Source organism: Ovis aries, chromosome 22 (genome assembly GCF_016772045.2).
Source record: "Ovis aries strain OAR_USU_Benz2616 breed Rambouillet chromosome 22, ARS-UI_Ramb_v3.0, whole genome shotgun sequence".
NCBI classification, from domain to species: domain Eukaryota; kingdom Metazoa; phylum Chordata; class Mammalia; order Artiodactyla; family Bovidae; genus Ovis; species Ovis aries.
Window position 1 is genome coordinate 30,236,403 of NC_056075.1, and position 16,196 is coordinate 30,252,598.

Genomic DNA, 16,196 nt, shown 5'->3' on the forward strand with positions numbered 1-16,196 from the left:
CTTAGCTGTCATCACATGATAAAACTTCAGTGCAGGTGGCAACTCTAGATGTGAGTTAGTGTGAGAAGCTCTATATGCTTGAAATATTTTCACCGCCATGTTTAAAATGCCAAAAGGAGAAAATTTAAATAGCTGCATAATTTAGTGTTCTTCATGGTACCCACATGGCATTGATCCTCCCGGCCGCCGCCCCTGGCCTCAGGCGTGGGGTGGCTCCTCCCGGCCACTGCCCCTGGCCATGGGCGCCAGGTGGCTCCTCTCGGGCGCCATCTCTGGCCTCGGACGCGGGGTAGCTCCTCTCGGCTGCTGCCCCTGACCTCAGACTCGATGGATGTGAATCTGAGTGAACTCCGGGAGTTGGTGATGGACAGGGAGGCCTGGCGTGCTTCGATTCATGGGGTCGCAAAGAGTCGGACACGACTGAGCGACTGAACTGAACTGAACTGATGGTACTGACATTTGTTTGTTTTTAAGTGAATGCTAATTCTAACTAGTATGGGAGATATACTAATTTACCACTAAAAACTGCTTAGTGAAATTCTTTAACATATTAGCAGCGTATGCCCCCACCCCCTTGAGTCAATAAACAGTTGTCAAGAACCTACCATATTTCCTTAATACAAAGCTTCATTCTAGAAAATTTTTGGTTTTTTTAGTGGATGAAAGCAGAGGACTCTTCTAAAGTTAGTAGCGGAACACCTATCAAAATTGAAGATCCAAATCAGTTTGTTCCTTTAAACACCAATCCGAATGAGGTACTAGAAAAGAGAAATAAGGTAAGACATGGTCTTCTGTGGCTGGAAGAGGCATTTTTATGCTGTTTTATGTTTAAATCACTAGTGACTGAATCTGATTAATGCTAAGTTTAGAGGTTTGAGTACAAAAGAATTTGCAATTTAATTCTGTATAATTTTAGCTTGTATGGAATACCTCCAGCTCTTTTCCAGTTTCTGATAAGAGGGCTATATGGGGAAGAAGTATTAGACATATTTCTGCTGTATTAGTGAAAAATGTAGCTCTCTAACACTGAAAGACAATAGGAAATCTCATGTCAAGAAGAGTGGAGGAGATTAATGTGAGTTGTTAGAATGGTAAAAGAGAGCTTTATGGAGGGGGAATTAAAGCAGCCCTTACCCGGGGTGGTCAAGTAGTAAGCCAAAGGTCACCTGCAGAGTTGCCCCCAAGAACTTCTTACTGTTTTTCAATTCAGATTCGAGAACAAAATCGATATGACTTGAAAACAGCAGGACCACAGTCTCAGTTGCTTGCTGGAATTGTTGTGGATAAGCCTCCTTCTGTAAGTCCGTGAAGCAGTATGATCTTTGTTTTCCCAGTAATTTCTGCTTTTTAAATACAAGTAATTGTTTTTACTAAAGTTAATACAAACACAAGTTAAAAAGTCAAATAATCCACAAGACTTAAAATGTCACCTTCAGTTCCCGATTTCTAGGGACAAGGATTTTATTCTAGCATTTACTTTGGTTTCTAAAGAACATCTTTATTCTCCTTCTTGATTTATCAGTTTTAGACTTCAGTTTTATTTCATCAAATCTACTTCATCACCTATTAGAAGTACCATTGTTTTATATATCACTAAAAGAGATACAAATGCTGACATTTATAATTGTTAAGAAACCAATGATAAGTTGAATCCCAATTTCAAAGATGAGAAATTGTGAGAGAAAAACACATCTTAGAATTAATGAAAGATAATAGTGACTTCTTTTATGGATGGTGAGGATTTAGCCTATTTATACAAGGCTTCCCGTTTGCATTCTCCCAGTTAGGTTGTATCACGATGTTTTGTCTAGGTAGCTTTCAGTGTTTATATTTTTAAATGCTTACTGCTGAGCCAGGTGGTACTCCAAGATGACATTTCTTGGACATTTCTTTCTTAGACAACTTTTCTGCCCCCGGAGGAAAAGCTGCTTGCTTTTTTTCATTGGCTTAGTATTTGGGATACATTAGGCTTAGTTCTTCCCAAACTTTTCTTAATATTATTTTTCATAGAGTCAAAGGTAACAGGTAATCTCTCAGGTCCGGCTCTTTGTCACTGTCATTAGGGTCCAGGTCTCGGCTAGCTGCTCTTTAGGCCAGATATACTGGCTCATCCTGAGGTTCCTGTGCTTTTCACTGTGTGGTTCTGCTTCCTGCATTCTGTTTATGATGGTGTGCTTTGTAGCAGATTTCTTTTTTGTTTCCATTTTTAGCATTTAGTAACCCTTTTCAATCTGCAAAGTCTTGTCCTTCAGTTCTGGGAATTTTTAAAAGTATTTCTTCAGTTAAGTAGTCTTTTTTTCCCTTCAGTCTCTTTTTCTGTCAGGTTATATATTGTTGTTGTTCAGTCACTAGGTCATGTCCGACTCTTTGCCACCCCTTAACTGCAGTACGCGAGGCTTCCCTGTCTTTCACTATCATCTCCCAGAGTTTGCTCAAATTCATGTCCATCGAGTCGGTGATGCCATCCAACCATCTCATCCTCTATCACCCCCTTTTCCTCCTGCTCTCAATCTTTCCCCACGTCAGGCTCTCTTCCAGTGAGTCAGCTCCTTGCATCAGGTGGCCAAAGTACTGAAGCTTCAGCTTCAGCATCAGGCCTTCCAGTGAATAATCAGGACTGATTTCCTTTAGGATTGACTGGTTTGATCTCTGTGGAGTCCAAGGGACTCTTAAGAGTCTTCTCCAGCACCACAGTTTGAAAACCTCCTCTCAGCATTCTTTATGGTCCAACTCTCACATCATACATGACCGCTGGAGAAACCATAGCTTTGACTAGATGGACCTTTGTTAGTGAAGTGATGTCTTTGCTTTTTAATACGGAAAAGGCAGTGGCACCCCACTCCAGTACTCTTGCCTGGAAAATCCCATGGACAGAGGAGCCTGGTGGGCTGCAGTCCATGGGGTCGCTAAGAGTCGGACAGGACTGAGCAACTTCACTTTCACTTTTTACTTTCATGCATTGGAGAAGGAAATGGCAAGCCACTCCAGTGTTCTTGCCTGGAGAATCCCAGGGACGGAGGAGCCTGGTGGGCTGCCGTCTATGAAGTCGCACAGAGTCGGACATGACTGAGGTGACTTAGCAGCAGGCTTTTCATATCTTTTTCTTCCAAGGAGCAAGTGTCTTTTAATACCAGGGCTGCAGTCACTGTCCGTAGTGATTTTGGAGTCCAAGAAAATAAAATCTTTCATTATTTCCACTTTTCCCCCTTCTACTTGCCGTGAAGTGATGGGACCAGATGCCATGATCTTAGTTTTTTGAATGTTGAGCTTTTTCACTCTCTTCTTTCACCCTTATCAAGAGGTTCTTCAGTTCCTCTTCACAGGATATATACTAATATACTGTTAGTTGGATCTCTGACTAAGCCTCTGATTTTTTTTCTTTCCTATTTTCTCTTTGTCTTTTAATCCTACTTTCTGGAAGATTTGCTTGACTCTATTTTCTAACCCTTCTATTTAATTTTCTATTTTGAATTTTTTTTATTTTTTTTCATATAATATCTTGATCTTGTTTTCTCTTACAGTATTTCCTATCTTCCCTCTTATTCTGAGGATATCAACTTTAATTTTTCTTCAGCTGCGTTTATTGTCTGTTTCTTTTGAGTTCCCTTTTTCTTTTTAATTCTGATCTCCTCCATGTTGGAAACTTTTCCTCAAGTATCTGGAAGTCCGTGGTAGTCTGTCTGTGTTTAAGAATGAGACACTGAAAGCTGGTCGGAGCTCAGGAGTGTGCAGAGCTTGGGAACTGGTGAGCTCCTCTACAGGGTGCCTGGGTGTGGACCAGATTGTTTCAGGAATGCCCAAGTGCTAGTATCTGTAGTTCTTTTATCTGGGGTCATTTAATTTATCCAGAGAGTTCTCTATTCTCTTGCCAGTCTGCCTCCATCATCCTGGGAGCCCTTAACTGTATTCTGTGTCCCCAAATCAGTCGTTCTGAAGAATAAGCCCCTGATCTTCTGCAGAGATGAGAGAGAGAGTAATGCTCATGTGTGTGGAACAGGAAAGGGGACCTGAGAATCTGTCTGTTCCTTCTTCACACTTCTAAGTTGTCCCTTTTCAACTTTTCTTCACCATGACTTTCTGTGGTACTTGAGCCTTATCAGACCTCTTCAGGGCACACAAGCAGGCTTCCTTTTTGCACTTTGCAGGGCTAAGGCTTCAGTTTTCCCGTCTCTGCCACCTGCTCTGCCACCTGCTTTCCGTCTCCCAACCATGTGTTACCGTTGCTCATCCTGTGTTGTCTCCTCTTCCATCTTTTGTCCTTAAAAGTTTATACCATTTTTGCTACTGTTCCTTTACTATCATTTTAGTAGGGTTTTGGGAGGAATTTTCTTCTAATGCATGGGTTCAATCTGCCAGGTTTAGCTCAAAGTCTCATTAATTTCTTTCCTAGAGCAAATAGGTACAAGTTTATTTTCATAGCAGATTTTAAAAGTTCTCTTGGTACAGTTTAATTTTTCTAAGCCTTTTTTTACAAAGGCTTTTTGACATTCTTGGTTTTTAAGATATTTCTTAGTTACATGGAAGTTTCTAGAACTTGGCTTAGTTTTCTTTTTTTTTTTAAGAGTTATTGAAATTGACCTATGCAGCCTTGAGGAAGCATCATTGGCAATTTCAGTCTACTGGATCAGTAGTCTAAAATCACTAATCTGGATAAGAATACTTTAAAACATGTTACTTTATCATTTCTTATGGGTGTTGTGAATTGGGGTGTCACATACATCATATATACATTTAAGTGGGTGTATATGAAGTTGTGGGTGTATATATATGTAAATATATAAAAATAAATATGCATATATGAGTATGTGTGAGTAAATACACATATATGAGTATGTTACTCTTGGTAACAAGTCAGTGTTTTTCTTCACAAGACCATGCAGTTTGAAGATGATGAGCATGCCCCACCAGCTCCTCCCAACCCCTTCAGTCATCTCACAGAAGGAGAACTTGAAGAGTATAAGAGGACAGTCGAACGTAAACAGCAAGGCCTGGAAGGTTAGTTCACTTTGAAGTTAAGCCCCAGCTAACCACACTGCTAACAGCCTCTTGAGCTGGATGATATAAGGCAGTCAGGATTTTTTTTTTAATGTTTCTTTACCATCAGTTGTTCCGTGTGCTCTCTCTCAGTCTTTACTTGAGTGTAAGTAGGATTAAAATGTGAAGAGCTACCACAGACCAGGTATGTTAACATGTAGAGAAGGCTGTTTACCTTAGAAAGCAATCTGATTGCTAGCAGAAAGTCTTCTATAGTAAAGTGAAATCTCCAGATGAGTAAAGAATCACTAGCTAAAGTATATGTAGATAAATTAATAGATTTAAACATTTCAGAAAATGTGGCTTTTTAAAAAATTTTGTTTTACTTTGACATAATTGTAGATTCACAGGTATCTGGCTTTAATGTTTTATTAAGTCTCTGTTGCTCCTGGATGTCTCAAGATGTCATTACTGTAATTTTCAAATCTAAAATAAAGTGGGATGCGAGAATTTTTATGTGACTTTCCTTAAGCACATGCACACTCTAGTGAGGTTTCTTTTTTCTGACTTCAGAACCCTAAGTAAGGGTTGCATTTAAGAACTGTTCATGAAAACACCAATTGAATACTAGCTCACTTTTACTCAAGAATAAGAGATTCTATAGAGAGGGTTCTCAGTCTTGGGTCTTTGGATAAGCTTCAGACAATCTATGAGCCATCCAAAAAATATCTTAAATATGATATAAAATATTTGCTTAATTTTATATTTAAGGAAGTCAGGGGTGCAGGGTAGAGGACAAGAAGTCTATGACCCCCAAAGAGGGTAAGAGCCTCTGCTTTAGAGCATCTTCAACACACAGTTGAAATTTTTACCCAAAGCAAAATAGAACCACTAGTTAAAGAATCTTTGTGCCTGTTTGACATCATATAGAAAGAACTAATGATATCTGGATCATCCAGGAAACAGTTCTCATCAGTGTGACAGTGTCTTGTCACAAAAGGGAGTCATCCTGACTCATTAATATAATCACATTAGATGTTCTAAGTGGTATTCTTCAACTTATGTTCACTCTAACATAAGATTGAAAACTTTACTTTTGTATTTTGTAAAATGTCCCTCTTTAATCTCTTATTTTTTGAAAGCCTAAAGATGCCAGGTAACAAATATAGCACAACAGAACCATCTCCTTGCATATATATAACTTTATAAGTAGTTTCTTCCACATTCATTGTGACCTGAATTAGCTCACTAATATTGCTCCAATAGGAATCACTAATTGGATATTGTTCAAAAATTCAGTGAGGCATTTTGCCTCATTAATGTAGCATCATTGGTGAGGCTTTCAGATTTCCGTTCATTTGGCTGCTCAATGTATTTTTGGTTTTCTAACACTGTAGCAAAAGCTAAATGCTTACATATTATTTGCCTGGGCTGCCAGTAGCCATGCTTCCTTAAAGCATGTATGTCAAATTAGCAGTAGCAGCCGGAGTGTTAACACATTAACCTCCTCTTTTCCACACATAATGGTTGATGTGTGGGATAACTGTGAGCATGCTCAGCTCATGGCTGAAGCGTTGATCATCCCTGTGTATGCAGGTATTTGATGTATGCACTAACCTTCCTAAAATCTTAATGCTTTTTTGTTTTGCATGGCTTTTAACTAAACTCTTATCCAACAGATGCTGAGCAGGAATTACTCTCAGATGACGCTTCATCTGTTTCACAAATTCAGTCTCAAACTCAGTCACCGCAAAATATCCCTGAAAAATTAGAAGGTATTCAATGTAATTTCCCACAGCCTTCACCCAGTTAATCTTTAGAGTCTGTCCCTCTGTCATTTGTCTTCATATAAAGAAATTGAACACCTGATACAGTAAGTTTCTTACCATGCATTTTACTTACAGCTCCCAATGATTTTATTTTCTTTTATTGTTATGGGGTGCTACTTTTGTTCAGCATTTATACCGACTTACCTTAATTTGGATTTTGGCAACCTAATAGTTCTTAAGAATTTGTGAAATTAAAATTGGTTTGTCATATGTCTTCCAATCAGAAGCATGAAATTTTTTTTCAACTTTGATTGCCAGATGACCCCAAAATTAAAGAAAAATATATGTATGTTGTCTTCCTCATTTATACTGACTTGATTTACAATGAAACTGTCAAGTCATCAAACTGGACTTATCTAGCCTTCATTCTTTGTTCTAACAACTTTGTTCCCTTTATACCATTTAAGAGCATTAGCTTCATGCTAACAGGCCCATAGTCTATAAAAATAATCATCTGTCTTTATTGGGATCAAAGTAATGCCTTAGTACATTGCTTAAGCATTTCAGTTTTGTAAAATAAAGCAAAGATGTTGACTATATAAAATAACGAAAAAATCCTCCCCTTTTATAGAAAACCATGAGCTATTTTCCAAGAGCTTCATCTCCATGGACGTACCTGTCCTGATAGTGAATGGCAAGGATGACGTGCATGGTGTTGAAGACGAGCTTGCTCAGCGAGTAAGCAGGTTAACCACAAGCACCACCATAGAAAGCATTGAGATAACCATCAAGTCTCCAGAAAAAATTGAAGAAGTCCTGTCACCTGAAGGCTCACCTTCAAAATCACCATCCAAGAAAAAGAAGAAATTCCGCACTCCTTCTTTTCTGAAAAAGAACAAAAAAAAGGAGAAAGTTGAAGCCTAAATAGAGTCTTTTTATAATTGTTACTACAATGTGACGTTGCACATTTAAAAACCACATATAAGTTGATCATTAACACGCAGTGGTAGATCAGATTGGGGGTCTGTAGCAAACTGGACTTTTAAGAACTGGAAAGGGTTTTACTAAAAGAAAAACATATTATGAAAACACTTTCAAAGTCATCTCTCATTTTCTATGTCCAAAAAAGGTTTTGAATTTTTAAATAATTGCTAGTTTTGATTAGCTTTGCCCTCATGAAGTATTATTATAATCCCCACAAACAGATATCTGTCTGAATTACTTCAGGCCTTCTACATAATATCTGTTGGAAAGAAATTACCAGTGAACAAGTGAGAGAATTTTTATTTCTCAAAACCTGCTTCACTTGGTAATGAGATTATAGTTTTTTACCATGATTATTGACTATAACTTTTGGGTTCCCATTGTTTCAATGGGCATTAACAGAATGCTTTAAAAGCTTCTAAGATAAGAATCTATAGCATTAGTATACACTGGCACATAATTGTTTCTTTTAAATTTAAGAAAAGATTCATTTGGAATTTTATTCATAGTATGAAATTTCTTCACCTGAAGTAACTTTGTTTGCAAAAGAAAAGGGTCATTTTAGTAAACTATAATTTTTGAAAAGTTCCTTTTTTATTAGTTTAGAAACCCCCTTATTTTTCAGTGAAGGGGATTTTATACACATAACATGGGTTATTTAGTTTAACTCTGGCAAAAATGATTTTTGTATGTTGAGACGTTTGTATACCATTCAGTATAAAAATGTCATAAGCATATTAGCCAATCATTTAACAGTAGAGCACATTTGAGGCTGCTTGGTACTAAGTATATTTTAAATATAATTAAAGAATCCAGGGACTTAGTATCAAAAAGGGGATTAGAGCATTTAAAGGCATAACAAGATTCATAGTTGAACCTTATAATGTATTTTTCTCTTAGTATTGCTAATGAATGAGAAAGCCCTCGTGTGGTAACCACATGGAAAGGAAGAGACTGAGAGAGGAAGTGAGCAGTGACGGGAATAGGAGAGGTGTCATGAGAAGAAGAGTTCTAGGTTGATGCTGCACGGCCATGATAGGATTTGAAGTGTCATTTATTTACAGTATGTCCCCAATTGCTAAAATTCTGTTTCTCTGCCAAAACCATTGTATTTCTTAGTTGACATTCAAGTTTTAAAAGGGTGAAATCCTTTTAACGTTATGTGTTTTTAGAAGGCGGCACAAGAAGAAAGCAGTGGGTCTGATCCCCGCCCCCCGCCATGAGAAAACTACCACTTCTTAATTTTTACCAATTTTTCTTATCTTTTCAGTTAACTTTCTTTCTAATGTAAATACAAATTTAAACCTAGACTTAATATAGTTTTTTTTTTTCCCCCTTTCACCCAAGTAATGTCACAAATCAATGTAAAATCAATGATCCAAAATAGTCAATGGGTAAAAATAATCCAAAGTATTTCTGGAGGGTGAGTTGGTGTGTAAAAAAAATTCCATGGATTATAGTGTGTTGCGGGGCTGGTTCTGTTTGACTGTGAGTGTTCGATGATGCAAAGTTGAAACGGAGCCTGGAAAGTTCATTCTAGATCTCACTAACTACTGGAATCAGTGTTTTAATCTTAGTGGAAAACTTCAGTTGCTTAATTCTGTGTTTGAGGATTCTTTTTTGTTCTACATCATTTATGTTGTATTACAATGTATGTAGAAACAGTAACCTGTGAACTATGCTTTTCCATAACTTTTTAAAAATATATATATCTTAAATGAATGCAATGTGCATAAGTATTTTTTAAATGCAACAGTGAACTATTTGCACCTTTTGCTAATGCCTCTATTTACTTGCTTTGGCATAAAGAATGAGCCAATGAACCTCTGTGTCCTGTGGAAAATGTATAAATGTTATCTGATATTGCTCTTAGATGTAATGCTAATTAATGTAAAATCACAAATAAACAGTATTTTAAATAGATGGACTTGGTATCATGAGCTTTCTATTCATGAGTGGTTACTTACCCTGAACTACTCTGTAGAGTTTTGTACTGCAGTGAGATTTTGAGTAAGACTGACACTTCTGAATAAGAAATGTCCTGATACATTTATTTTCAAATTAGTTGAAAATTAACTAATAAGCCCTTCTTGTTTCAGCTCATTTTGGAGGAAATATTCCCCAAGTGACCTATTTTTCTTTCTTGATAGGATGTGACAGTCTTAAATATTTTTCTGACATCTATAGAGATCTTTGAAGGATTTTAGATTCTTTATTCTCAGTCCCAGTGCTACGTGGATGTAGAATAGAAAATGTTGCAGTATGTATGTCCAGTTTATACCTTCTCTTTTATTTTTATATATGTAACAATGTAACATTAAAAAGATAGTACAATAGAAAGGTTAAAATTATACCACAATATTCAGCAAAATAATTTATTCTCTTCCAGCTCTTGTTATGTGTGTACTTCCGGTGTATTGGTTATCATGGTATGGATGCAATTTTATTCAAGATTTTTTCCTACTATAGCATATTCTATCCTAAAAGATTTTCAAACTAAATCTCTCACATGAATGATGTCTTACAATTTTTTTCCACCACTTTGTCCTAAAAATAGAGTGCACGAGGGGAAATCATGTTAATTGAGGGTTCTGGTTAATTGAAGTTTTTACTATAATTACCCATTATAAAAATGAAGGGTTTGGGCAGAGAATAGATTCATAGTCTTGGGCATATTTAATTATTACCTTGTCTTGTAAATAACCCTTTGGTGAAAAAATTGCTGTTTTAGAAAGATGCTCATTTGAAAATTCCCTTTCATAAAGCAACAAAGGCAATTATCTTCAGTCCTCACTTGAGTCCATAGAGCATGAAAGGTTGCGTTGCCTGTGCCTTTCCCTCTATTGATTAGTATTTCCATTCAGCAGGATATAAGGGAACAAATGGATCAAACTGTGGCAGCATTGGCTTTTCTTAATATTAGGTTTGGTTTTGTTTTGACATAGGCAGAGAACACATAAAGGCAAATTGGTTATTTTTTAAATTCAAGAGTGATATATGAATGCATCAATATTGCAATTTCAACCAAACTAGGATTTTAAACAAGCAATCTTCTTTGTGGCCACTAGAGGGTGCAGTAGACCTAACAATCCTGTGTATTTCTAGTCCTTGAACTTTCCTTTTCTTAAAGGCTAAACACCACCATGTTTATTGTCAAATACCCAGAACTTGAAAGAGTTTGTTGCTTATCCTTCTCCTCACTAGACTGTTCTCAACTTTGTTGTCTCAGCAGGTCCATTTCACCAATGCAAATACCACCAGCAGGGACTGTAATGCCTGTGGAGAACATGCTGAAAATTGTTGAGGTGTGGTCTCAGAAAGTAACCATGGTAGACAGTAACGCCTCGGAGGAGTTTTCATGCCTGTGAGTGGCAATATAATGCCTGCTTCCAAAGAATAACTTTTTTTTGACTGGGGAGATAACTGATAGTATCTGTCATTTTTTTGATGCCTTCTGTGTTATCAAAAACTATGCTAAATGCTTTTCATGTAATACCTCCTCTGGCCTTTCCAACAGCCTAAGAAAGGAGATGATATTATCCTCATTTTGTAGATAAAGACTAAGGCCTGCAGACACCAAAAGGAGGTGCTAGTGTTTCACTTTGAGATACAAATTTTTATGATTCTAGTGCTGTGTGTGTGCCATGTCCTGTGTGTACGCTTCCTGGAGGGAGTAGTGGCTTACTTAGTGTGAACTCTTAAGTCCACCCATGCTGAATTCATGTTTTGATATAAGATGGGCTGTAGAGTTGGGATAAAACATTAACTTTTGATTTGGAAAACTTAAGTTTACCCCAAGAATTAAGAAATTGATGAGTGCCTGAAAAGTGGGAACAAACCTGTGGCAGTACAGTCCTTTAGGATAAAGAACCAGCTCTTGAACCTTCATCATGACACCCAGAAGACAAGATAGCTGTACTTTTGCATAAGATGCAGAAAAGAGTTGGGCAGAAGCTCTTTATCTTTGCTTTAAAAAAAAATTTTTCCAAAGTTGGGGGCAAGGAGAGACATTCTAAGGAAAGTTATTTTTAAAACCTGGAAAGACTGCTTAATCTAGTTATAGAAGTATTTTTAAAGATAAACTGTACCAACTTAAATCTTATTTAAATGGACATACTTGGAGATGATCTTCCTTGGAGAAAAATTCTAGCATATATGCTGGAGATCAGAACAAGAAGCCAGCCTTTGGGAGTGTTCAGAAACTTCATTTCTAAGAGATGACCGTTAGGGGGCAATATTGGGTCTAAATTTAGTTTTAGTTGATGGAGGCCAGTTACTTCAAAATGTCTATTTTAGGCTTGGATTTGCATCTGTTTTCTGATTATGAATTACTGGATGCAGAATCAGTTCAGTCGCTCAGTTGTGTCCAACTCCTTGAGACCCCATGGACTGCAGCACCCCAGGCCTCCCCGTCCATCACCAACTCCCCGAGCTTGCTCAAACTCATATCCATTGAGTCGGTGATGCCATCCAACCATTTCATCCTCTGTCATCCCCTTCTCCTCCTGCCTTCAATCTTTCCCAGCATTGGGTCTTTTCCAATGAGTCAGTTCTTTGCATCAGGTGGCCAAAGTATTGGAGTTTCAGATTCAGCATCAGTCTTTCCAGTGAACATTCAGGACTGATTTCCTTTAGGATTGACTGGTTGGATCTCCTTGCAGTCCAGGGGACTCTCAAAAGTTTCAACACCACAGTTTAAAAGCATCAGTTCTTTGGCACTTAGCTTTCTTTATGGTCCAACTCTTACATCCATACTACTAGAAAAACCATAGCTTTAACTAGATGGACCTTTGTCAGAAAAAGGTTGAGGAAAGTTTATAAACACTGAATTACTTCATGCATTCCTTACAGCCTAGTTATCTTGTTCTGACTTAGGAAGAATTAGTCTTCCAGAGAAATTGCACTTGCCTAACACTAGTCGTTCAGAGACGACTCAGCCAGGATCCAAGCACAGATCTTCAAGTCTGCGTCTCACGCTTGTCTGCTATACCGCAGTCTCCCTTGGAAGCCCATTGGATCATAACCTAGGAACAGATAAATAAACAGTATCTAAAATTCCCTGCAAATTAATGCATAGGACTTTATAATAGGAAAAGTTAAGAGAAACATATTGCAGAACAGAGCTCATGTATTATTTATCAATAATTGTTTTTCCTAAAATTCCAAGTCAGTCAGATGCTCTGTGACACTCCTGTGTTTCCTCTCAAGTGAGTTAAGATACTGATTGCTTTCCTACTACAACCTGTGATATTTAAATGCCATTTATACCTGAAATGACAAACTGATATGTTTTAATATTCCTTCCATAGCAAATGTTATATGTCTTAATCTAGCAGACAGGTGGACATGTCTCCAGTTAACAGTTATTTTTAAAGCCTGTATAATTTATAGTTGGTTAAGTCTTGATAATGAAGCAATGGTGAACGTTACTGATTATTTCTGCACAAACTGCTTTAGGTTCTGTCATTCTTGGGCCAGTGCTGACCTTGCTTGTAATAGTAAAAAAATAAAAAAGAAAATTCCTTATTTTCAGTCCCGAGTAACTCCTATCTCTAGGCAAAATACTAGTTCCTGGCTAATCTCTATATCTTAAAATCAATAGCATTGATTTTATTAATCCAGTTTGGATGTTCAAAAATAAAAAATTATTTTTCTAAGAAGTCATTCAGGCTCTCGCCTTCTGAATCGGACTGGATTCTGCCTGTGGAATGTGTACCTCTCTAAATAAACTTGCTTTTAAACACAAAAGTAATAATAAATTTCTAAGAAGTGATTCTAAAATGTTTAATATGCTTTTAAAATAATAGACAAACAATGAGTAAAAAATATTGTCTTATATAAGAGTCTGTACTACATATTATTTCAAACTGTTATAGACAAGATTTTTCCGCATTGTTTGTCCTTTTATATTCGACTTTCACTCCAAAGGGTCAGTAGAATGAGCCCTGAGGAAGGACCAATTTGGAGTGTTAGTTATTGGACTTCTTAGACCAAAGAATGTCCTATTGGGCTGATATTTAGACTTGAGATTTTTCAAGAAAAAAAGACTTTTCCAAAGCAGTAATATCCTAACAGACGGGAATGGAAATGAGGAAGTGGTGTGGTTATAAGGGGCAGACTGTTCTGTGGATTTCCCACTGGTCCTCTTGACTTAAATTATATTTTCTGGGTTAAACAAAAAAAAAACCCTGACAGTCCAGCCTGGACCTCAGACTGCGGTGCTGCCAGACGCTTTCCAGTGAGTTGCCAGACTAGCGTGTGTCCTTACTTCATGTACGAGCACTATTGTTTTATAAGCAGGATCTAAACTAATTGTTTTTTCCAAGAGCAATAGCTTCAGAAGATTCTTGCTGAGCAGGAGCTATGGAGGAAGTCGTTGCAGTACTCTATAACTCACCCCTTTCCTGTTGAGTAATGCTCTGGGGGCTGGATTTCAGTGGTGGCTGGTTGGGCAGACTTTGACTTTAGAGTAGGTGACCTCCTCAGTTTTATGAGAGAACATGTAGATATAGCCAACTTGCTGGCAGGCACAGGCCTACTCTTCCAAAGGTGTTTACTGGGCTAACAAGGTTAAACATTACTTCTTATCTGATTTCTATTTTGGAAATGTTGGCTTCAATTGTTACAACTGAAATGAAGGTCATTTGAGGCTATTAAGACAAACCAAAATGTATTCCAAGTATTCTGCACCAGGCCATGGTGCTGGGAGGAGGAGAGGGAAAGAGGGGAGGGGTGAAGCTCCCGCTGCACTTGGATGTTTCGATCTGTGTTAGTCACTCAGCCATGTCCAACTTTTTGCAACCCTATAGACTGCAACCCACCAGGCTCCTCTGTCCATGGGATTCTCCAGGCAAGAATATTGGAATGGGTAGCCATTCCTTTCTCCAGGGAATCGTCCCAACCCAGGGATCAAACCCAGGTCTCCTGCATTGCAAGCAGATTCTTTACCGTCTGAGCCACCAGGTGAAGCCCATTAAGCCCTTTAAAATACGTTGTGTGTGATAATTGTGTTTCATTTTTAAAATAATCTTTTAGGTAATTTTATATGATAGAACCAAGTATGTGAAATAACTTCGTATGGGTATGGTCTCCTGTCTCCATTTTGACCTTTAGGTTAACAATGAGCAAGAGTACATGCACATACCCTTGCTGAAGTCAGGCTGAGCATGGCTCAGTTAACTGCAGAAGAACAGGGGAGACTGGGTGGGGCAAGCTCTGGAATTCTCCCCACTCACTGAGCAAAGCCGGGCATTGGGGCAGCAGCTTGAGCTGAAGCAGGTAGTAGGAAGTGCAGCCCAGCGGGTGAAGCATGGAATCCGGAGGACGTGGCAGTCGACCAAAAGCACAATCTGGTACAGTGGTCTGTATCCAGGAAGTTAAGTCCCAGTTAGGAACCTGGAGCAGAACAGGACCGCAGGAACCGGGTAGCTCGCGTAGGAGCCCCAGCCCAGGGGCTGAGCTTTAAGAGCAGTGCTTCCTCCACTTCCTGTGGGGCAATGGCAAGATCGGGGAAGGACCTTAGGCTTAGGGGGTCTTAGTATAGTTCTTCAGAACAGAAACTCAGATGGAAGGAAAATGACAGACAGGGATCCTGTGATCAGAGCTGAGGTACACGGTAATGGCTAGGGTCCGAGGAGCAAATCAGTGATCAGAGCCAAGACACAAGGTCATGACTGGCCTGCAAACAGGCGTGACTTCTTGCTGAGTCCCAGAGCCACCTTAGCTCTTCCTGTCTCATCAGGACCAGTCCTGAAGCCCACAGCCTGGTGGCTCCAGCCAGTGGGGGCGAGGAGTGCTGCAGAGACAGGAAGGGGCCTGGCCTGAAGTTCACGATGGAAGCAGCCCCGTGATAACAGACTCAGCGGGGCAGCCAGGACAGGTTATTAATATTTCACCCTAGAACCTACCTGGGGGGGGGACAAGGGCCAAGCACTACCAAAACACTAGCTGTCAGAATGGCCCTGTGTTTTTCGAAGCTCTAGTGACAAATCTGGCCCCCTTCTGGAAGTCAGTATAAGCCACTCATCAAGAGTGCTGGTAATTGAGGATTTCCCTGATGGTCCAGTGGCTAAGACTCTGTCCTCCCAATGCAGATCCCTGATCAGGGAACTAGATCCCACATGCTACAATGAAGATCAAAGTTTCCGTGAGCTGCAAATAAGACCTGGCTCAGACAAATACATAAACATATACATACACTTTAAAAACAGTACTAGTAATTGGAGAGAAGAGAATCAGAGGGTGGTCTGTATTTCTCCTCCTGGAGTAAATGAGGCTATGATTTTAGGTGAGCAGAACCTTGATTCTACGTGGTGTATCCCCAGGCTCTTGGGTGATGGGTAACAACCTTCTGCCCTGGGCCAGGAGGCCTCACCGATTTGTCTCGCCACACTTGCCCGAAGAATGATCGCTCAGTCCACTCCTCCCCGCTGCTGCTAAGAGGAAGACTTCCTTGGGCCCTTACCTGTC

The 16,196-nt window shown here is 38.9% G+C and overlaps 1 protein-coding gene across 50 annotated transcripts in view; it reads left to right on the top strand.

Moving 5' to 3' along the window:
• The window catches only part of ADD3 (adducin 3), a 129,572-nt gene extending 119,922 nt beyond the window's left edge, over positions 1–9,650 (top strand). For 26 of the 50 annotated variants that reach the window (XM_042238807.2, XM_060404418.1, XM_012102903.5 and 23 more), the window contains 5 exons: positions 657–776; positions 1,211–1,297; positions 4,872–4,995; positions 6,654–6,749; positions 7,375–9,650. In XM_042238807.2, coding sequence (XP_042094741.1) covers positions 657–776; positions 1,211–1,297; positions 4,872–4,995; positions 6,654–6,749; positions 7,375–7,667 — 720 coding nt within the window. In that variant the 3' untranslated portion in view covers positions 7,668–9,650. The remainder of the gene's footprint in view (positions 1–656; positions 777–1,210; positions 1,298–4,871; positions 4,996–6,653; positions 6,750–7,374) is intronic. The other 24 variants (XM_060404435.1, XM_060404441.1, XM_042238814.2 and 21 more) reach the window with 1 other exon arrangement.
• Positions 9,651–16,196: the final 6,546 nt, after the last annotated feature.